Source organism: Mesoplodon bidens (genome assembly GCF_964165515.1).
Source record: "Mesoplodon bidens genome assembly, chromosome: 16".
In the NCBI taxonomy this organism is placed as follows: Eukaryota; Metazoa; Chordata; class Mammalia; order Artiodactyla; family Ziphiidae; genus Mesoplodon; species Mesoplodon bidens.
In genome coordinates, this window is record NC_138173.1 from 77,926,366 (window position 1) to 77,949,556 (window position 23,191).

General features: G+C 54.0%; 1 protein-coding gene across 6 annotated transcripts in view; it reads right to left on the minus strand.

Moving 5' to 3' along the window:
* ARHGAP39 (Rho GTPase activating protein 39) overlaps window positions 1-23,191 on the minus strand; it is a 77,364-nt gene that overhangs the window by 19,778 nt on the left and 34,395 nt on the right. For all 6 annotated transcript variants that reach the window (XM_081259048.1, XM_081259050.1, XM_081259052.1 and 3 more), the window contains exons 2-4: window positions 20,477-20,639; window positions 13,742-14,176; window positions 5,552-5,635 (exon numbers count right to left, since the gene is read on the minus strand). In XM_081259048.1, coding sequence (XP_081115174.1) covers window positions 5,552-5,635; window positions 13,742-14,176; window positions 20,477-20,556 — 599 coding nt within the window. In that variant the 5' untranslated portion in view covers window positions 20,557-20,639. The remainder of the gene's footprint in view (window positions 1-5,551; window positions 5,636-13,741; window positions 14,177-20,476; window positions 20,640-23,191) is intronic.

The following is a 23,191-nucleotide window of genomic DNA, read 5'->3' on the forward strand; positions in this document are numbered from 1 at the left end:
CCTTCTAGGAGTTAGTTTTGTGTTTTACATTTAGGTCTGTGATCCATTTTGAGTTAATTTCCATGAAGGGTGTAAGGAATGTGTCCAGATTCATTTTCTTGCCTGTGAACGTTCAGTTGTTCCAGCACCATCTGTTGAAGAGACCATCTTTGCTCCGTTGCATTGCCTTTGCCCCTTTGTCAAAGATTACTTGACTATATTTGTGGGGGGTCTATTGGTTGTTTCTCCAGTCTATTCTATTTATCTGTCTATTCTTTTACCAATACCACACTGTCTTTATAATGGTAGCTTTATAGTAAGTCTTGAACTCTGGTAGTACTATTCCTCCAACTTTGTTCTCCTTGAATATTGTGTTGGCTGTTCTGGATCTTTTGCCTCTCCATAGAAATTTTTTTTTAACATCTTTATTGGAGTATAATTGCTTTACAATGGTGTGTTTTCCATAGAAATTTTATTATCACTTTGTCAATATCCACAGAATAACCTGATGGGATGCTGACTGAGATTGCACTGAATACATAGATCAAGTTGGGAAGAAGTGACATCTTACTCCATTTATTTAGTTCTTCCTTGATATCTTTCATCAGAATTTTATAGTTTTTCTCACATAGATTTTTCACATATTTTGTTAGATTTATACTTATTTCATTTTGGGGGATCCTAATGTAAATGCTATTGATTTTAACTTCAAATTCCACTTGTTCATTGCTAGTATATAGGAAAGCAATTGACTTTTGTATATTTAGCTTATATCCTACAACCTTGCTATAATCACTTAGTTCTAGGAGTTTGTCAGTTCTTTAGGATTTTCTACATAGATGATCATGTCATCTGTAGACAAAGACAGTTTTATTTTTTCCTTCCCTATCTGTATACCTTTTCTTTCTTTTTCTTGTGTTACTGCATTAGCAAGGACTTCCAATACGATGCTGAAAAGCAGAGATCAGAAGGGAAACCCTTGTCTTGCTCCTGGTCTTAGTGGGAAAGCTTTGACTTCTCACTAAGTATGATGTTAGCTGTAAATTTTTTATAGATGTTCTTCATCAGGTTAAGGAAGTTCCTCTCTAGTTCCTAGTTTACTGAGGGTTTTTTTTTTTTAATCATGAATGGGTGTTGGATTTTTGCCAAATGCTTTTTCTGCATCAGCTGATACGATCATGGATTTTTCTTCTTTGGCCTATTGATGTAATGGAGTATACTGATTCTCAAATGTTGAACCAACCTTGCATACCTAGGATAAATCCCATTTGGTCATGGTGTGTAATTCTTTCTATACAGTGGTGGATTTGATTTGCTAATATTTTGTTGAGGATTTTTATATCCATGTTCATGAGAGAGACTGGCCTGTAATTTTCTTTTCTTGTAATGTGTTTTTCTGATTTTGATATTAGGGTAATACTGACCTCATAGAATGAGTTAGGACGTATTCCCTCTGCTTCTAACCTTTGAAAGAGACTGCAGAGAACTGGTATAATTTCTTCCATAAATGTTTGGTAGAACTCACCAGTGAACCCATCTGGGCCTGGTCCTTTCTGTTTTGGAAGATTATTAATTATTGATTCAACTTCTTTAACAGATGTAGACCTATTCAGATTGTCTATTTCTTGTTATATGAGTTTTGGCAGATTGTGTCTTTTAAAGAATTGGTTTATTTCACCTAGGTTATCAAGTCTGTGTGCACAGAGTTGTTCACAGCATCCCTGTATTTTCTTTCTTTTTTGGCCACGCAGCTTGCAGGATCCTAGTTCCCTGACCAGGGATCGAACCTGGGGCCCTCAGCAGTGAAGGCGCAGGGTCCCAACCACTGGACCACCAGTGAATTCCCTGTAGTTTCTGTTTAACGTCCAAGGAATCTGTAGTGATACCGCTTCTTTCATTCCTGATATTAATAATTTGTGTCCTTTCTCTCTTTTTCTTAGACTGGCTAGTGCTTATGGGTTTTATTCATCATTTCAAAGAACCAGGTTTTCATTTCATTGATTTTTTTCCATTAATTTCCTATTTCAATTTCATTGATTTCTGCTCTAATTTTTAATATCTATCTTTTCTTCTGCTTACTTTGTACTTAATTTGCTCATCTCCTAGTTTCCGAGAATGAAAACTTGGATGATTGATTTTAGATCTTTCTTCTTTTCTAATATATGCACTCACTGATATAAATTTCCCTCTAAGTACTGCCTTTATCACACCCCACAAATTTTAAGTTGTATTTTCATTTTTATTCAGTTCAAAATAGTTTAAACTTTCTCTTGGGATTTCTTCTTTGACCCATGTGTTATTCAGAAGTGTGTTGTTTAACCTGCAAGTATTTGGGGGTTTTCCAGCTATCTTTCTGTTACTGATTTCTAATTTAATTGTGGTCTGAGAGCAGATACTGTATTCTTTCTTTTCTTTTAAATTTGTTAAGCTGTGTTTTGTGGCCTAGAATGTGATCTATCTTGATGAAATTATTTGATTTGGAAAAACTGCCATTTAATATCTTGTACAAATGAATCATATTTATTAAAGTGAGTGTCTGATAATCCCAAAATATAGATCTCCGGTGGGTCTGTTTCTACTATCTGTTTTTGTTTCTAAGCAGTTCTGGCAATTTTAGACTGAAATTCTGGTGACTGTGTATGAAAAACTGTAGAGATAATTTGATGCTCTGGTTTACTTTTGTTTCTAGCAGGCAGCTGGGATAAGGGCAGATCACCTGAATCCCATCTGGGACTGAGCTGACTGGAATTCGGGTGTCTATTCGAGGACTGGTCTACTTATGGCTCACCCTATGCCTTCGTGTAGCCTTTCAGGAGTCCCAGTAGAAACGTGGAATGCTGCCAAGGTCCCCTCTGTGGCTCCTGAGGTGGTGACATGTATGCTGGGCTGCACTGACTGCCAGACCTTGGCCACACGTCCTGGCTCCTCGGTTGCCTGCAGGAATATTTGGTCTATTTTGTTCTTGTTGTACAGGCTGGTCTCAGTTAAGTGAATCCACCATCACAGAAAGGAGGAATCCCAAGCGTCTTGAGAAAACAGTTGTGTAGTCTGGTCCTCCGCCTTTGTCCTCTGACTGAGGCTGGGGCTTTCTGGATAAGGCCATGAGTCCTAATTACCGGGCGTGCGTGAGGCAGGACTTAGAGAACCCGGGTCAGCATGTGCGATCAGGGTGAGAGTGAGAGGCCTCGGGCCGGGCAGCCTGCTCCAGCATGACCAGGACCAAACCCTGCAGTCTGACCTCATTACCCAGGGGAGAAGTCAGACTGCAGCAGGGCTCCACTCCTGGTTGCTGGAGGCTGCTCCCAGCCTGCCCCCCAGGCCAAGCAGGCAGAGCCGGGGGCCAAGGGCAGCAGTTAGTGTGCCCGGGGCCAGCAGACCCAGAGAGCCAGCTCTGGAGTCGGAGAGATGTGTGGCTGAACTCCAGGCCATTGCTCCCTGGCTGCAGCTGTGGGAAATCACCTCCCGGCTCCGTCCTGGTGTCCTCATCCGTTCCTACGAGGATTAAACAACACGATGTGCAGATGTGCATACGATAAAGTCCTTAGCTCAGTACTGGCACACAGGAAACACTCAGCAACTGGGAAGCGTTATTTTGCACATCTTTTCACCCCTCAGCAGGAGGGACCCCGCCCCTCTGCGGGGGGAGTGGCAGGGCTGTGGCTGTGGGATGAGGAGTGTGGGAGAGTGTGTCGTGTCGGCGGAGTCCAGAGCACAGTCTACTCCCGGGCCCAGAGCGCTTCCATCGAGTCAGGGCAGAGCTGGGAACTGGGCAGCAGGAAGGAAGGTGCCCGGCAGACGGCACCCCTGGCTGAGGGCGGGTCACCCGCACAGGAGCCTCTGACTCCATCCCCAAGGCAGGCCCCAGGGTCACGGGCTCCCTGTCTTACCGGGAAACGTGGGCCGCCTGGGTCACAGAGCAGACGCCGGCCTCAACCACCCGCCCCGCGCCAAGCGGCCTCACTTCCCGCCCCACAGGCCGGCCCCTCGCAGCCCCGCAGCCCCGCAGGGCCCCCCACCGCACCCGCCAGCCCCTCCATCTCCTCATGGCTCCCCAGACCAGGAGTCCCATGCTTCTCCCTCGACCCCTAATCCCCTGCTCTGCTTGGGGTGGAGGCACCCAGGCGAGAGACACCGCCCCACGCCCTTGTTCCGAGAAGGCTTCCAGCCCCCGAGGGGAGAGGCGGACTCCCATGACCGACCGGGGAAGTGCGGGAGCGGGCGGGCGGGGCCTCCGCTCAGCTCAGGGCGTCGCCTGTTCTCCAAAGAAGAAGGAGAGGCCTCCTCAGGGAAGCGCTGCTCCAGCTGCTCCACATGCGGCACCCAGAACCGGGAAGGAGCAGCAGGGAAGCGGGGCTGGGACGGCTGCCGCGTGGGTCTGGAGGGAAGCCTCTGCCCGAGACACGGGCGCAGCTCACGCGCAACAAGAAGAGACGTCAGAAAACCGGAGCCACGTGGTCCTCTGACCGCCCAGCAAACCGCAGGCCCCCGACATGCCCTGCGCCGGGCTGCACGGCCGCCTCCTCAACTGTCTCCCTGTCCTTCCCGCTCCATCTGGCTGAGGGAGCTGCTCTCATACCCGGCCCAGGTGGCACCGGGATGGCAGGGCCAGGGCAGTGCCGGGCCACCATAGAGCAGGGGGCATGTGCATCCCGCAGGGCCCAGGGCCGTGACGTGCAGCCGGCAGGAGCAGGACCCACTGCACGGGAAGAAACGCGTCCGGGGACCTGCTCTGCCCTGGAGCCGGAGGTGAGGCCCTGCCCGTCAGCCACCGCACCCCTTTACCAAGGAAAACATGGGAGGCCACAAAACACATCTGTGGACACCACCACACCGCTGGCCCCACGCAGGCTCAGATCCCTTCCCACATCAACGAGCCCGGTCACCACGTGCAAGCTCAATCTCTAAACTGAGCAAACTGCCAAAGGCCCCTCGCACCTTCAAATCCCCCCACAATACACACTAATACTGCTGGCCTGTGCTGGGGGCACCCAGGCCACCAGGGGCCTAGCACCTGGCCCGGCCCCCCTCGGCTGCAGGGGAGGTGCTTCCTCCAGCCTGGACACACGAGCTGACCAAGGGATGGCCCCTGCCCAGACCGACGGCTGCTGTGCCCAGGGTCCTGAGGGTCGTATCCAGAAACCCCAACGCCCTGCAAGGCCAACCCAGGGCCGAGGGAGGCGAGCCTCCTCCCTTCCCTTCGGCTGGCACCAGTCTTCCCCATGTGGCCTGGGAAACACTCCGATGTGTGGCCCAGAGCTCCCAGGGAGACCACATGCTGAAGAGCCCCCGAGGGGTCTGCCAGGGGCCAGGGCCAGTACCACGGACTCAACAGCTCCCCGAACTGCGCAGTGACTGGTAGCTGCCATGCGAGCCTGGGGCCACTTTGCCCCGGTGCTGGTGGCCCTGACGACCTCTCCTCACGTTCCACTGGCTGGGGCAGGGCCCTGCGTGCTGTGCACGCCCAGCTTGCTGCTTCCTGCTGAGCCAGACTCTCCTCCAGCTCACCGAAGAGCTGCCAGGAAAACCACCCCCGGGTCAGGAGACAGGGCCAGGCCTGAGGCAGGGGCCCTACCTGCAGTGGAGAAGGTGGCCATCCACACCGTAATCCTGGTAAATCTCATAGTCCTTCTCAAGAAGACCTCCCGACGGCGAGGAACTGAAACGCAGCAAAATGAAAAGGAGACGTGAACAAAAGTGCAACCATTTAGAAACACGATACATCAAAAATAACATGCCTTTCACTTTTCAGAATGTGGGTGCTGTCCTTTTAGTTTCCCATCCACAGCTCCTGCCCACAAAGTCGTCCCCTTCATCTGGTCTGAGTATTTCTTGTGCCCTCACCACCCCTCCCCGGTGCCTGGAACGTGGCCCGGATTGAATGGACTGGAGGCCCACCGCCCTCCTACAGGGACAGCCCACTATGGCCCAGGTCCACCTCAGAGCTGGGGCTCTGGCCGATGAGCTGCGGCTGGGCCTGGGCCGGGGCTGGAACCCGAGGCAGGTGAGGCAGACACACTTCTGCTCACACAGGGCTCACACTCCGGGTGCAGTCCACTGCAGAACGAACCAGAACCTCAGGCCACTGTAGGACCAGACCGGAAACAGCTCCAGGGATGGCTCTCGGGCAGGGTGCATCTGAGCTGTGGACAGGAAAGAGGGCCGGCAAGGGGGCCGCACTGGGCATAGCCTGGGAACAGAAAGTGGCCACTGTGCTGAGACGCAGAGGGTGGTGAGGAAGGGGACACGGAGGGGCTCGGGCCAGGCCACCAGGCCCCATGGGCTGGCCAGGCCAGGAAGCCTGCACGCTCCTTCAGGTCAGGGGGCAGCTAACTACAGCCTGTGGGCCACGTCCAGCCTGCTGCCTGTTTTTGTATAGCAGGTGAGCTAAGAATGGTTTTATATATTAAAATTTTTGTGTGTGTGAAATGTGAAAACTACATGAGATTCAAATCCAGTGTCCGTCGGGAACACGACGTGGGAACACAGTCCCATTCGCTCATCTGCAACCGTGAGGTGTGTGGCCACGGCAGAGACCACAGGAGGTGCGTGCATCAGTCAGCATGGCGCAGGCCCAGCGATGCAGCTGCACCTCACCGGCCTGAGTGCCACACGCACGGCCGGCCCACGACACTTCACCGATGCTTTTACTGCCCCACCTACCCACAGTGCCACACCGTGAAGAGAGCGGGCCTGTACTGTTATGCCTTTCAGGCGCGGTGGCACGCGGGCTCTTTGCTGCTGGGTCGGTAGGACACACAGCCCTGCTGGAAGCACTGCAATGCCCCAATGTGCACAACAGTCAGAGTTCGAAATGGAAACCTCATCGCAGCAGAACTGCTTCACAAAATGAAAATGAAAAGGACCCTTACACCAAGTAAGCTCCCAAGTGGCTCGTTTGTTAGCCAAGCAAGGAAAGCAAGGAATGCTGTTCACCAATGATGAGTTTATTAAACTGTGTTGACTGCAGCAGCTAAAGTTATGTGTCCAGAGAAAAGAAACCTGCTTCAGACTATCAGCCTCTCGGCACGGACAGAGTCAAGGACAGTGAGAGCAGCACCTGCGGCCCAGGACCGGAGGGTCCCTGGGCTCCTGAAGGCCGCACATTCCTGACACTGCTCTGCAGCTGCTACTTCACTCAAGCAGTCAACACTGAGTTTGAAGTGACTGAGGAATTGACGTCTACGAATCCTCTCTGTGGAGCAACTGCAGCTGAAATTACTGCCAAAGAAGCTGAGAAAACACCGAATTCAGTCCAACCTGAAGTGGAATCTGCTAAAATGTGTTAACAACTGATCATGCTAAAACACGCGTGTCAGAAGAGGCTGAGCTGAGAACCCACAGGCCTGCACAGGTGGGTGTGCACAGGTGGGTGTTCACGGGTGCGCACCGCGCCCCTCAGCGGCAGGCGCTCTGCAGGATGCACCAAACGCGTCACGAGTCACAGGACAGCAGCATCGGCCGTGAACGTCCTCTGCTCTCCTGGACTTTGCCCTCACCAGTTCCATGGGTTTCTGTCAGAAACAGAAGCGAAACATCCCGACCTGACCTACTACACAACAGTTTAACAGCTTGAAAGGGGAAAGTTTTACTGCAGTGTTTAAAAAAACTCACGACCTAGACTGAAATCTTCTGTTTGAGAAAAACCTCTACTCGACCACTATCATCCAACATTGAATATGAGGGTTTCTTTCAGATTTGAGAATGTTTCTCAATGAATTCAACCTAAAATTACAAGGCAAACAGAGCTTATATGAGATACCGAGACTGCAGTAGAGTCATCTTGACGACAGTGAATGTCTGAGTCACAAATAATATCAGCAGCTGTTTTATCATCTCCTTCCCATGCCACAAAAATTAAAACAAGAAGCAAGATCTCCGTTCCCACACAGTTTCGCAGCAGATATATTTTCTGAGCTCAAACCACTGGTGACCCTCAGAGGTACTGCAGGTTTAGTCCCAGACCACTACAGTAAAGCCAGTCACATGAATGTTCTGCTATATCAGTGCAAACGAAAGTTACGTTTAGGGGCTTCCCTGGTGGCACAGTGGTTGGGAGTCCGCCTGCCGATGCAGGGGACACGGGTTCGTGCCCCGGTCTGGGAAGATCCCACATGCCGCAGAGCGGCTGGGCCCGTGAGCCATGGCCGCTGAGCCTGCGCGTCCGGAGCCTGTGCTCCGCAACGGGAGAGGCCACAAGTGAGAGGCCCGCGTACCGCAAAAAAAAAAAAAAAAAAAAAAAAAAAAGTTATGTTTACACTATACTGTAGTCCACGCAATAGCCCCCTGGGTTTTCTGAGGAATCTGAACTCTAGGACTTAGATGATGGAAGAAAAGCCCACAACTAGCTGAGATGCTCTTAAATACAAAGAGGAGACAGGGCCGCTTCCGAGCACACACGAGGCTCGGGTGGTGCCACAAGAGCAGGCTGACGGCGCTGCAGGGAGAGAAGGGGGCGTGTGGCACGGGCGGACCAGGAGGAGACGGAACGAGGATCCTTCTGGTCACACACGAAGGTGGCACCAGGCCGACCTAGGCCTCCACGTGGAAGAGAAAACTATAAAGTTAACACAAGACATATAAGCGAGTACCTCGGGGCCTAGGCCAAGAAAGAACTTTCTAAGCAAAACATTAAAAACAAACCACGGGCTTCCCTGGTGGTGCAGTGGTTGAGAGTCCGCCTGCCAATGCAGGGGACACGGGTTCAAGCCCTGGTCCGGGAAGATCCCACATGCCGCGGAGCAACTAAGCCCGTGCGCCACAACGACTGAGCCTGCGCTCTAGAGCCCGCGAGCCACAACTACTGAGCCTGCACTCTAGAGCCCACGAGCCACAACGACTGAGCCTGCGTGCCTAGAGCCCGCGAGCCACAACTACTGAGCCTGCACTCTAGAGCCCACGAGCCACAACTACTGAGCCTGCACGCCTAGAGCCCACGAGCCACAAGTACTGAGCCTGCACACCGCAACTACTGAAGCCCGCGTGCCTAGAGCCCGTGCTCCGCAACAAGAGAAGCCACTGCAACAAGAAGCCCACGCACCGCAACGAAGAGTAGTCCCTGCTCACCTCGCCGCAACCTGAGAAACCCGTGCAGAGCAACAAAGACCCAATGCAGCCAAAAATAAACAAACAAATTTATTATAAAAAAAAGAAAAAGAAAACAAACCATAAGGCGAAAATAATGGCAAATCTGGTTGCGTCACAATCAAGGACACCAGGGACCAGTCAGCAGGCATGCGGGGGTGCTGGTGAGAAGCGAGCCCTGGGGTCCATGAGGGCTCCTGCACCCTGAACAGTCAGCCAGCAGCTCCAGAAGAAAGTGTGCAAAAGGCACAAGCAGCCGATTCACATCTGCGAGATTCTGCCTGACCAGATCTGCTGGGTAAGCCCGGTCCAGGGCCGCCCTGCCGGTCACTCACCCCAAACGCTCCCACCCGGGCCCCGGGCACAGAGGACGAGGTGCAGGGCTGCCCCGGGCTGCAGGGTGCGCGCAGCTTAAGAGCAGTGTCCTGCGGCGGGGAGCACAGCCCACAGCCCACAGCCCCCCGGGCACAGGAACACGCTGGGCGGTGGATGCACGCATGGAGCAGCTTGGGGACGACGCAGGAAGAAGGATGACAGGAAGAGCCTGGGCCTGGAGGATACGAGGATGGTGAACCACATCCTCTCGCCGTATCAGGGATCCCCAGGAAGCACCCCTGCTGCCATCCCACCAGACCAAGGACAGGTGCTGGAATGGGTGAAGCATGACCCTAACCCTACAGGTTACTGATGAGAAACACACCTAAAGCACATGGGAAAGGACTGCTGTTCAGAGGCAAATACTAACCATGGAGAAACTGGCCGACGCTGGTTCCAAAGTACACTTCAAGGCAAAAAACATCAGCAGGTAAACAACGTAACGACAAAGGAAAAATGCATCACGACACCTAACTGCAAATCTATATACAGCCGATCCACAGCTTCCACACACAGGCAGCAGCAATGCGAGACAGGAAGGAGGGGCAGACCAATTCCACCGTCTGGGGAGACTTTACCTCTCGGAATCGATAGATCAGGTAGACAAAAAATGAGTAAGAAACTCAACTGACACAGTTAACAGATTTGACCTAACAAACACACAGAGAACCCTGGACCTAACAGAGAACAGAAATTTCTGAAGTAGTCCTGAAATCATTTATAAAAATTCAGGATTTAGGCTACAAAGCAAGTCTCAAAAAAAAAATCATGCTTTCTGGCCAAAATGAAATTAAGTTCACAATCAAGAACAAGAATGGAGAGTGACCTACAGTTTTGGAAATTAAGACGTTTTCTACATTACAAATGCGTCAAAAAAGCAATCATAATTAAAAGCAGAAAATATTTAAAATTGAACAATGAAAATTCTACATACCAGGAGTCGTGTAATAAAACTAAAGTAGTAATGCTGAGGGAAGCGTGACTTCAAAAGTTCATTTCAGAAGAAACAGTGAAAATAGATGAGTTGAGTTTCCAACAGTAAGTTAGTAAAAGGCTGAGAAAAAAATGTCCAATAAATAGAAGAGCAGTGACACAGAAGAGGCTCTTGAGAGCTGGAGCGGGGTCTCTGAGAGGACTGAGCACGTGGAGACCCTCCAGGAACCTGCACAAGGCCCGGCAGCAGGAGCAAAGGGCCTGTGTGGACAGATGTCCACGAAGGAAGGGGCACCAGGGCAGCCTAGGCCAGTGTGTCTGTGACTTAGGTCAGCAGGCCTCCATAAACTAGGATTTCAGACAGTAAATGCCTGGACATTCCTGCAAGCAGTAAAGAAAAGGAATCCACACAGGTCACAGGCCTGGCTGGTGAGCAAGTGCTCTTTGCCAGACACTCTAGGAACAGACAGTGTTTCAGAGGAAACACTCCCACTGTTGATAAAAAAACCAGGACACACAGAACAAGGAGAAAAGTATAGGCCATTTTCACTTATCAACATGGAAAAAAAAGCCTAAATAAAATATCCGTAACCTGAATCTATTTGAAAAATTACACAGAGTATCCCAGGAACACATGAAATAGATGATTGTTTAAAAATGCTGATTGTAGTAGTGCCTGGGGCTGCTGGAACCAGCACCACAAAGTGGGCATCTTAGAAGAACAGACATTCACTCTCGCACGGTCCTGGAGGCTGGGAGCCCAGGATCAAGGTGCCAACAGGGCCGGCGCCTCCTGGATGCTTGGAGGTAATCTGTCCAGGCCCCCATCCAGCTTCCCGTGGGGCCAGCCATCCTTGGCGTCCCTCAGCTTGCGGCCACAGGGCTCCAGCCTCTGCCTCGGCCATCAGGGTACTGTCCTGTGCATGTGTCTTCTTGCAAGGACGCCAGTCCTGCGGGACTAGGGCCCTGCCCACTCCAGGGTGGCCCCATCTCAGCTTAACTTATGATGTCTGCAGCAGCCCTATTTCTCAGTAAGGCCACATTCACAGGTGCTGAGAATTAGGACTTCAGCATATCTTCTGGGGGAAAAAATTCAACCCACAATAGACTAAGAAAATGTACTGGCTAAGGTTCCGCATCCATTCATGCTAAAAAGCCTAATAATAGAAAGGGATGCGGGGCTTCCCTGGTGGCACAGTGGTTGAGAGTCCGCCTGCCGATGCAGGGGACACGGGTTCGTGCCCCGGTCCGGGAGGATCCCACATGCCGCGGAGCGGCTGGGCCCATGAGCCATGGCCGCTGGGCCTGCGCGTCCGGAGCCTGTGCTCCGCAACGGGAGAGGCCACAGCAGTGAGAGGCCTGCGTACTGCAAAAAACCCAAAAAAAACCCCAAAACAAACAAACAAAGAAAAAAATAGAAAGGGATGCGGCAGCCCGATGGACAGTGTCACAGTGTCACACGGACAACAGGCCAGCAGCCTGAGCACAGGGACAAGCCCTCCCTGGTTCATCCTCACTGTGAAAGTGCTGACCAGCCTGGGACAGCTGGCCAGCGTCACCGCCAACCCAGGAGACAGACGGTGCAGTCTACTGAAACTAACAAGAGCTCAACAAAAGTGTGAAAACAGGACAAATAAAGATTCACGTCTGTAAACCAGTAACGATCACATGACTTTATACGGTACCTAAAAATAAACCTTAAAAAAACATGCAAGTCCTTGTGCAAAAAAGTGTAAAATGCACCACCTTCATCTATGGGATAAGGTGACATCATCAAGGTGCCTACTCCCCACAGATCCAACACAATTCTAATCCATGTCCGAACAGGGGGTCTTGTGGGAACCCGATCCCAAGCCGACCCCATGATCCGAGTCACCACGCTGCATCCAGGACACTTTTGGAAAGAAGACACTCCCACCCACAGAGAGCGGGCATGGGTGCTGGACACGGTGGTCAGCAGAATCCTAGAGTCCAGTCCCTTCACCTGACTGCAGGATGAGCCAGTACCCATCACAACCCAAGGCAAACGGGAGAGTATCTGAGCCCAAACGCTCTCGGATCTGCTGGACAGGAGGAAGCAGCCAGCCTGAGCTCCATGAGGACACCAGAAGGGCCGAAGGCTGCTTTTAAAACTCGTTTGCTTCCTCCTTGGGGTTCATCCCGGGCTCCGGCTCCTGAGGACAACTCCCAAACTGCCTATCAGCCCACTCAGGCCCACCTGGCCAGGCCTCAGGCTCTGGCCCGAGCCCAGTGCGTGTCCAGCACCCACGCTGACCTGCCCCCACGCGTGTCCGGCTCCCCATGCTGTGCAGCAGCAGCAGAGCCAGTCTCGAGTCCCAGAGCACCCGACTCTGCCCGTCTGCCCCCCGCACCCTCAGCACACGACGCCACCGTCCCTGGCCTGGCATGTCATTCTCCAAGGAGCAAATGGACCCACCGTGTAAGTCGGCTTTCGACTGCTTTGTGATTTCCACTGTCCCCAAGTGAAACCCAGCCTGCCCGGCCCCTTTCCCGCCACCCTGTCCGTGCCCAGCCTCCAATTCCAGATCCTCGCTGGTTTCTTTCTGGTAACTTCCAGCCTGTTTGGTTTTCTCCAGGCACATGTCATCCAGCCATTCCTTCTGGACTTGGTCCCTTGAGTGCTGGACCCCGGGGTCGACTCTGGTGCCTGGGACAGGGTCTGCTCAGTGCCAGCTCTGGGGTACAGGCACTCAGGGTGCAGCCTCTGGGGAATGGATACTTGGGGTTCAGGCCCTGGGGTATGGGCACTCGGGGTGGGCCACAAGAGCTGGGGGAGACGTCCAGATGTGCGAGGCCAGCAGGAGGTGGGAGCCCACACTGTTCGCCAGTCCCGGAGGGGAAACGGTCACCTCTGCACACAGCCACGGCGGCCGCTGGGCAGGGCAGACACTTCCTGGGCTCTGCCTCGCTGCCGACCCCCTCAGTCCTTCCTCTGTAAAACGGGGGAGACCCCCTCTCCTCCCTCCCAAGACGCGGGCGAGATCTGTGAAGCTTGGGCAGGGGTGCTCGGTGCCAGGTGGTACGGATCCCCACGGATCTGCGCCCCGGGAACGACAGGTTGGCCGGCCTGGGGAAGGCACCCCCTCCTCACACGTACTCTGCGGGGCCGGCTCTGGGGTCCCGAAGCCACGCTCGCACTTCCCCCAGCGGAAAGAACCAAGCAATTTTACACGTAGCCAGGAAACCTCCAGCCCCAGGCAACAGGTCCGGAGAGCACAGCAGGACAGCCTCGCGGCCGGGCTCCGCCGCCGGCGGGGACGGGGAGCGCGGCCCTTCCTCCCCGCACAGGGTCCCACCCCGAGGAGGCAGGCTGCTGCGGCCCCCGCAGCCCCCGCGCCCGGCCCGGCCTCACCTGCCGCTCTCCTCCTTCACCGCCCCGAGCACGGCCTGCCGGCTGGCTCGCCCCACAGTCTCCTGCACCTTGTCGCCGGCGTCCGGCTCGGGCTCCAGGGACGAGCTGGTGCTGCCGTCACGGCTGACGCTGCCGCCCCTCCCAGGGCTGTTCTCAGCCGAGGCTCTGGGGGACTCGGTGTTCTGCTTCAGGGTCTGCAGCTTGGCCAGGGGGATGATGTCACAGTCCTGCGGCCGGTGCCACACCGTGCGCTGCGTGGTGGCGTTGTAGTAGTAGAAGCGCGACGTGTTGGGGTCGAAGAGCTCCCACCACTGGTTCTCGCTGGTGCGCTTGATGCGCACGCCGGCCGGCGGATCCCACACGCACTCGCCCGTGACCAGGTTGGCGTACATGCGCTCGCGCGTGCGCGGCTCGATGATCTCCACCCACTCCAGCCTGGGGAGAGGGACGGCAGCGTTAGGGTGAGAATACCCTGCCCATCGGGCCACCCGCCCTGCGTCCCGTGTCTGCAGAATGGCTCATCCAGCACCAGACCCGTCCTCGTATCTGCCAGCCTCAAAAGCAAGAAATCTTGTCACTTATAAAACCGACGCATACCTAAATTCCATCCACTTCTGATTTTCTATATGCTCATTAGGGCCCAGCCCTGGGAGTGGTGGGGATCTTCCAACTGGCCCCTCTCTGCTGGTCCCACATTAGGGATGCCCTGGATTCTGGCTCCCTGTCCTCAGAGGCCCTGGACCACGTGCACTGCACACACTCCTCCCAGCCAGGGGCCAGGTCCCTACAGGATGCCCTGGCTGCTCTTAGCAGCAGCCACTGCAGGCCACCACCACCCATCCACCTGCAGCAGAAGCGGACTCCACCATCACTGTGATGCCCCAGTCAAAAGCGGAGATGGTTCCCCCCCAGAGGCCCCCCGAGCACCCCCCACCCCAAGGAGAGGACTTCCATCCACGTAAGGCCTTTTTTTTGTTTAAGAGTGTAAATTAAAGCTATTCAGAACAAGGCAATTATAATGCCGATGTGCTTGATATCAGGGTGTGCTCCAGCTGACAAGGAGCATTTTTTTTTTTTTTGCAGTACGCGGGTCTCTCACTGTTGTGGCCTCTCCCGTTGTGGAGCACAGGCTCCGGACGCGCAGGCTCAGTGGCCATGGCTCACGGGCCCAGCCGCTCCACGGCATGTGGGATCTTCCTGGACCGGGTAACGAACCAGCGTCCCCTGCATCAGCAGGTGGACTCTCAACCACTGCGCCACCAGGGAAGCCCGACAAGGAGCATTTTTTATTCTGCTTCCCAGTTTCAACAAACAACAATCTTTTAAATGCCATGGACTGCTCTGCAGTGTGGATGCACCGTGTCCACTGTTCCTGGACTCTGTGATGGGCCTGGCCCTCACCACCACTGGGATGGTCAGGAGCTTCCAGGGGTTCGGAGAGAAGGGGAGGCACCCTGCTCCTTGAGTGTTTCACTTGGGAGCACGGGTGGGCTTTGGCAGAGGGCTGAGGGGGCAGCCCTTCTCTGAGGACCTCAGAGAACCTTCTCTGAGGACCTCATCCTTCTATGGGGACCTCATCCCTACACTTTGAGGCCAGACATGCTCAGGGTGGGGAGGAGAGAAGGCACAGTCCTGCGGGCGATGAGCCCGATCGCTTAGTATGTACACACACACACACACACACACACACACACACACACCCCACCCCCACCCCCCCTGCCCCGCAGCAGCCCTGCAGGTCTGGGTCCACAGTCATTTCTGGAAGCCGGCTGAGCCAAGGCAGGCTAGCATAGTGGGCAGGGCACAGCAGCTGGATAGTGTGGAGCCACAGAGAGGGCAGGAGATGAGAAGGGAGCAGGAAAGAGGGAGAGCCCTGAGGATCCTCAGGGCTGGAGGATGAAATGCAAAGTGGGACCGGCCTGTGGGGCTTGGCCACGTCTGAGCGGCCTCCCCCCGCCCCGGTCATCCAGCCAGCGAGCCCCCTCTCTCTCCGAGCTGCACCCCTCCCGTCTCCCTCCACCTGCGGTCGGTCACACTGGGCAGCTCTCGGTGGGGGAGGGCACTGGGGCTCCGTGCTTGCCCACGTGGGACCACTGCCTAACCTGTCATCCTGTAGAGGGAGGAGCAGGGCTGGGTGGGCATCCCGGGACCAGACGGCTCGAGGGACAGAGGCCGTGCGACGGTGTCCTAGACGTAGAGGACAGGAGGCAGACCTGCCAGCCGTGCTGTAGGGCTGCAGCATCTCTGGGCTCCTTAGACCTCACGTGGCTGCTGATCATAGCAACCCTGCAAGGCCAGCTTCTGCAGAAGGTGGGGCTGGAGCCCTGGCGTGTGCCCGCTGTCATCATCTGTCCCCAGACGCCCCTCCTGGGCCCAGCCTTCGCCGCCATCAACCTGCTACTGGCGCCAAAATCTGCTCCCCAGCCACCTCGCGGCACTGAGTGGACCAGCCCCTGCCCTGCTTCTCTGCCTGGTGGGAGTGTGTGGCCCTCTCACCCCCTCCTGTCCTCTCGCCCCCTCCTGCCTGGATCCCCACGGCCGCCAGCTGGCCATTGTCCACACAGAAGACGGAGCAAACTTCTAACTTTGGGAACTGGGTACTTTTTTTTTTTTTTTTTTTTTTTTTTTTGCGGTACGCGGGCCTCTCACTGCTGTGGCCTCTCCCGTTGCGGAGCACAGGCTCCGTACGCGCAGACTCAGCAGCCATGGCTCACGGGCCCAGCCGCTCCGCGGCATGTGGGATCCTCCCAGACCAGGGCACGAACCCGTATCCCCTGCATCGGCAGGCGGACTCTCAACCACTGCGCCACCAGGGAAGCCCGGGAACCGGGTACTTTTAACCAGGAAGCTGCGGCCACCTGCACTGCCCTAGGATGGAAGGCACCGCCAGCGTAGCTCAGCGGGCGCCCCGCATTCAGCCAGAGGATACGGGTGCCACCAGGCTTGGAGGCTGGTGGGCACTGCCCGAGGGCGCCCCCCACCCAGGGATGAAGGCGCCTGGAGACCAGGCCAGGAGCTGGGGGTCTTGCTCCCGTGAGGAAGGAAGCCCCGAGGTTCCGAGATTGCCCTCAGCTGACCGCCTGCTCTCCTCTCGGGCCGCGGCATGGGATCGGCTGGGACAAAAGGCAGACGCTACCCAAGGAAGGGCTGACCTAGCAGAGATGCTCAGAAAGCACTGGACCGAACACTCTGAGCCCCAGGGAAGCAATAACAATGCTTATTTTTGCTCTAAATACACTTTCAAATGAATTTAACGGTGATGATTCTCTCTGAATAAAGAATAGCATCTGTTCCCTTCTCAGCGCATCCCTGTGTGCAGGTGGGCAGGACCCCCCCTTTCCAGGAGAACGTCCTGGGCGCTCCCTATGGCACTGAGCCAAGTCCCCCGGGGACCCAGGGGCAGAGAATGTGCTGGAACCTGGAGCCTGGGGAGGGCCGGGAGCCTACACCTAGCACCCAGTCAGTGGGGGATGCAGAGCCTAAGGATGCTTGGTCCCCAGGCGCGTGATGGAGGAATGGTGCTGAAACCACTCTGGGGCTTCCCTGCCAGTAGGAAGGGTCGGGACCTGTGGGTGACAGACTGATCACAGTGACCCACCCACACCATCGGAATGGAGTTCAAGGGAGATGTATTTGGTGACGATGTCTAACAGGAATTGGGTAGGAAAGAATGAGCCATTTGGGGAAAGAGCCGGAAGATTCAAGATGACAGCGGTTTCCTGGGTGTGACGCCGGCCGCGGCCTCTCCCCGTGTGCCGGGCAGGCTGCGCGACGACCTGCCTCTTTCCTCCAAGTCGTGGAGATGTTTGTTCGCAGACAATGGCCTGTTCAAATACTTACTTCCCGGAAGAGCCTCACGAGTGCCAAGTATGTCCCAGGCAATCTGCCAGGTGAAAGGGAGGCGAGTGTGACCAAGCACAGCCCCTGCAGTGGGGATCCTGCAACAGGAGAGGCAGGACTGTTCACCAGGGAAGGGGCAGCCTCTCCAGCAAACGGTGCTGGAAGCTGAGGTCTCCCGGCAGGAGGGTGACGCCGGCCCCTAGCTCACGCCACACACAGGAAGCTCACGCCTAGCAGTGACTAAGAACCCAGAGGCACTGAAAAAAGATCAGTAAATTGTAAAGTAAAAAAGATTTGGTTTCTTTGGACACATCTGGTGAGAATATTAAATATTTGCAATATACATTACAGATAAAAGGTTCATATACTTAATACATAAATTTTAACAAGAAAAAGACAAATATACTATAGGAAAATGGGCAAAAGATAAGAATAGACAATTGTTAAAGTAAATAACATATGTGAAATGTCCCACTTCACCTGGCATCAGACATAAAACCCACACCACACTGAGGCCCCCAGCCCCCGGGCACCACATCCAGGCCCGAGCTTCGTCCTGGGGGAGGCTGTGGGCAGACGGGGGCAGCATGCGGGGCCCCATGGAGGGCACGTGAGGGCACGACATCTCCAGCCCAGCAACCCCTACCCCAATTTCCCTGAAGACACACCACCAAGAAAACAAAATGACACAAGCACCAGGCTGTCACTGCAGCATCACTCCTAACTGCACACTAACTGGAAACACGTACACTGAACATGGGACTGGTGGGCCACCACACCCAGGAGGCTGCAAAGGGGGCCACCTCTGGGGCCCGAGGTCCAGGGCACCCTTCCAAACAGAAACATAGGAGATAAACCAGAAAACCTCCTGCAAGAGGTAGGTGGGGGCACGGAGAAGGTCTGGGGGGTCCTTCTCTGAATATAAATACCTTTTGAATAGTTTTGTCTTTTGAAAGCATGTTAAGTGTCTACATGTTTAAAAAACAAAATTAGGGACTTCCCTGGCAGTCCAGGGGTTAAGACTCAGTGCTTGCACTGCCGGGGGCCCAGGTTCAATCCCTGGTTGGGGAACTAAGATCCCGTGCTCCCCGAGTGGGCACGGCCAAAAACACCAAACCAAAACAAACCAAAACAAAATTAAATCAATAGGAATGGAAAGGGAGAGGAAAAAACCCTCAAACTGAAACAAATGGACGCAACTGTGTTTCGATGAACATCATAACCGCAAGAGGGAAAAGAAAGCTAACCCAGCGTGCACACAGGACCAGGCTCCATTCCTGCTCCTGGGTGGAGGGTGCGTGTGGGCGTGCAAATAAGTCCTGAACGTTTTTCTAGTATGCGTATGTATACATACACACACACACACACACACACACACCACCACTCTGTAGCAGAATGGGCAAGCGACTTTGAAACCATCTTGGACATATTGTCAGTTGAACAAACGAGTTGCTGCCCTGCGGCTCTTGGAAACAGGGCTCTCCTGGAGGAGGAGAGGACTGTGGTACAGAAGGCGGCAAGAAGACGCCCCAGAAAAGGGCCGGGACCGGAGATGTCCACGCAAGCTCAGCGTTTCTAGTCCTTCTGCTTAAAGGGTCAAGGAACACACACGTCGCAGGAGCCACGAGCACACGCGCTGGTCCTTAGGCCCTCGTCTTCCCTTGGGGAACAGGGCCCCTCAGAGCAACAGCTGACGGGGGTAAGGGGGAGGCAGCACGGGATGCACCTGGAGCCCGGGGAAGCCACCAGGAATCACAGGGGCCAGCCTGCAGGAGTCTCACCGGCCCATCTGGTACAGCAGACCACCAAGTCATTAAGTGCGGGATGAACGACAAACCACGTAAAGCAGAACGGAATTTGTGATTCCACAAGTGAGCACGGCGATGGGGAGGAGGGGCTCTTGCTCCCGAGGGACGGGGGGCACCGGCCGGCCGGTGTGGACCGGGTGCTGTGGCTGGGAAGCCACCCAGCTCCGCACCCACCCCAGGAAGGCCCAGGTCAAGGAAGAAACGGTGGAAGCCCCAAAACTGGCGAGGAGCACGGCAGCGAGGCCAACAGCCGTTGTCCCGAGAGCAGGTGGGCAGCAGGTGGGCAGCAGTGGCCGTGAACCTGCAGAAGGACGCACTCTGCTCAGAAATCATCAGAAAAACCAAGCCGAGTGCTCCATCTTAACAAGGGGGACTTCCCTGGAAAAGTGTCTATGTCACAAAAGGCAGAGAAAGGAGGTGGAAATCTTCCAGCTTACAAAACACAAAGGAGACGTGCAGCAGACTCGGGGTGAGTGGTGCTGGAGGGGCCGGAAGCGCCACGAAGGACGGCAGGGAGCCAGCGGCCGAAGCCGGACCAGGCGGCACAGGAGGCGGGTGCTTCCCCTCGCACAGATTTACGCACAGTGCCTCCTGTCCTGGGAGATGTGAGCAAACATGGGGCTGGATGTGCGTGTCCCCCCAGATGACTCAGAACAGTGCTGTTTGTGGAAGGAGCAGTGGCCGCACGGCAGCACAGAGCCTGAATCTGGGTAAGGGGACCTGATGCTCAGAGCACTCCTCCTGTTCGTGCAACTTGTGGAAGTATTCCCAAATAAAGCCATAAATTAGAAAAACGCAAGTGATCATCTGTGGCCGCCTGCCTCGGTGTGGATGCCCAGAGGGCGCCTAAGGGGCTGGGCCCAGCTGAGGGCTGGCAGGGTGTCCACTGCCCGAGGAGAAGCCCTCCCTGCTCTGCAGCCCATTGGCGACAGGAGGTGGGGCTCCCCGGGGATGCCAGACTCAGAAGGCAGCACACAGCTCCTCGTGGAGGAGAGTGGGGCCAGGCCGCGTAAGCAGGCAGGACAGCACTGACAGGCCGAGGAAAAGTCTCCTGCTTCGCTGGCCCCCGGTGAGTCAGCCTCCTTACCTCGTGCTAGATCCTGAAATCCGAGACTCCTGCAGGCCAGCATGATGGCTCTCGCATTCGTAGTCCTGTGTCTGGGACATCGCAGCCTTCTCCTGAGGACCCAGGTGGACGGATGTCAGCAGGTCGGTGGGATGCCCTCAGCATCAGTCGGGAAGGCACCGCCCTGAGAGAGAGCAGAAGCCACATTATTACGCCTTTGGGTTTGGGGAAACAGTAACTCCCAGCCTAGCCCCTCATGGCCCAGGTCACCGGCGAGAATGAGGCACACTCATGCCTCAGCTGGTTTCTGAGCTTCCTGCGCCCGACCCTGAACCCCAGCCGGGATCCGGCCCCTGCCCAGCCTCCGCGGAGGGCATCCAGACCCCCTCGCCAGCTGGCCCTAGGCAAGCTGCCTGCCCCCTCTGAGAGCAGTGTTCTTGCCTGGTAAACAGGGACAGCACTACCCACCTGGTGCTACCGTGTCCACAAGTGAGAGGCACATGGCACGCCCTCAACTGGGCAACACTCAAGGGTGACCTATGCACACGCAAGGCCCCCAGATTTAGGACAGAGGGGGCTGTTCAAAAACGGTGCTGCATTGACACGATTTACACATGGGAAACAATGAACCTTGACCCCTACCTCATCCAATACATTAAACTCAATTCTAGGTAAACCGATGCTCTGAACATTAAAAGTAAGACAGTAAGACTTTTAGAGAAAATGGAGAAAATCTTTGTGGTTTTAGAGTAGGTGCACATAATCAGACACAAAAAGCCACTAACCACAAAAGAAACATTAACAAATTGGACTATAATATTAAGAACCTCTGCTTATAAATTTTTACCATTATGAATATTACTCAGCCATAAAAAAGAATGAAATAATGCCATTTGCAGCAACATGGATGGACCTAGAGGCTTTCATACTAAGCGAAGTAAGTCAGAAAGAGAAAGACAAATACCATATGATATTACTTGTATGTGGAATCTAAAATACGACACAAATGAACTTATTTACGACACAGAAACAGACTCACAGACGTAGAGAACAGACTTGTGTTGGCAAAGGGGGGGTGGGGGAGGGAAGGACTGGGAGTTTGGGATGAACAGATGCAAACTAGTATATAATGAATGGACAAACAATGAGGTCCTACTGTAGAGCACAGGGAACTCTATTCAATATCCTGTGATAAACCGTAATGGAAAAGAATATGAAAAAGAATATACATATGTATAACTGAATCACTTTGCTGTACAGCAGAAATTAACACAACATTGTAAATCAACTAGACTTCGATAAATTTTTTTTTTTTTTTTTTTTTTTTTTTTTTTTTTTTTTGTGGTACGCAGGCCTCTCACTGCTGTGGCCTCTCCCGTTGCGGAGCACAGGCTCCGGACGCGCAGGCTCAGTGGCCATGGCTCACGGGCCCAGCCGCTCCACGGCATGTGGGATCTTCCCGGACTGGGGCACAAACCCGTGTCCCCTGCATCGGCAGGCGGACTCTCAACCACTGCGCCACCAGGGAAGCCCGATAAAATTTTTAAAAATAAATTTTTTCAAAAAAAATAAAAATAAAAAAAAAATAAATTTTTTCCATTACAAGAAAAAAGACAAATCCAGGGTAGGAGATACCTGATGCATAGAATATGTATAATACATTACATAAATGTGTGTACATTATCTGATCTGACAAAGGACTATTTCCAGAACACATAAAAGATTCCTAGAGATAAATAAGAAAAAAACATAATCAATAGAAAAAAGGACAAAAAACTTGAAAGCACACTTAACAACAACAAAAATCTAAATGACTAATAAACACACAGAAGTGTGCTCCACCTCATCGGTCATCCGGAAATGCTAATTAAAAGCATAAACGGGACATGCGTGTGCCCACCGGAATGGCTAGCGTGGAACAGAAAACCTAGCCCACGCTGGCAAGAGTGTGGAGGCTCACCGGCTGCAGGACGCAGGTTAACACCCTCCAGCCGGGTTGGCAGCACCTCCTAGGCTGCACGTACCCCGAGGCCCTGTCATCCAGGGCTGCCACTTCCAGCGATAGGGGCCAGCAGAGGCCACATGTCCGCTCACCAAGACCTGCACATGGCATTTCCAGAAGCCGCAACGGGAAACTGCCAAATGTCCATCACAGCAGAAATGGCACACAGGAGTTGCCCCCGACAACCTGGGTGTGGCTCCCGGGGGGTGAGAGACAGGAGCCTGACACACTGGAGTCACCAGCACGATCCTCTTACGTAAGTTCAACATCAGGCACACGAGCCTCTGGGGGCATGCATCAGAAGCAGCCACCTCTATGCCGGGTAGTGACAGGTGGGCCCAAGGGGCAGGGCCACCGTTGAGCAAGTGTTGGTTTATAAAAGCTCTCAGAGGGACTTCCCTGGTGGTCCAGTGGTAAAGAATCTGCCTTCCAATGCAGGGGATGCAGGTTCGATTCCTGGTCGGAGAACTAAGATCCCACATGCCATGGGGCAACTAAGCTCGCACGCCTCAACTAGAGAGACTGCATGCTGCAAACTACAGAGCCCACGCACTCTGGAACCCACGTGCCACAACTACAGAGCCCACATGCCCTGGAGCCCACGTGCCACAACTAGAGAAGAGAAAAACCTGCATGCCACAACTAGAGAAGAGAGAAGCCTGTGCTCCACAACGAAAGATCCCGCATGCCGCAACTAAGACCTGATGCAGCCAAAAATAAATAAAGAAAAGAAA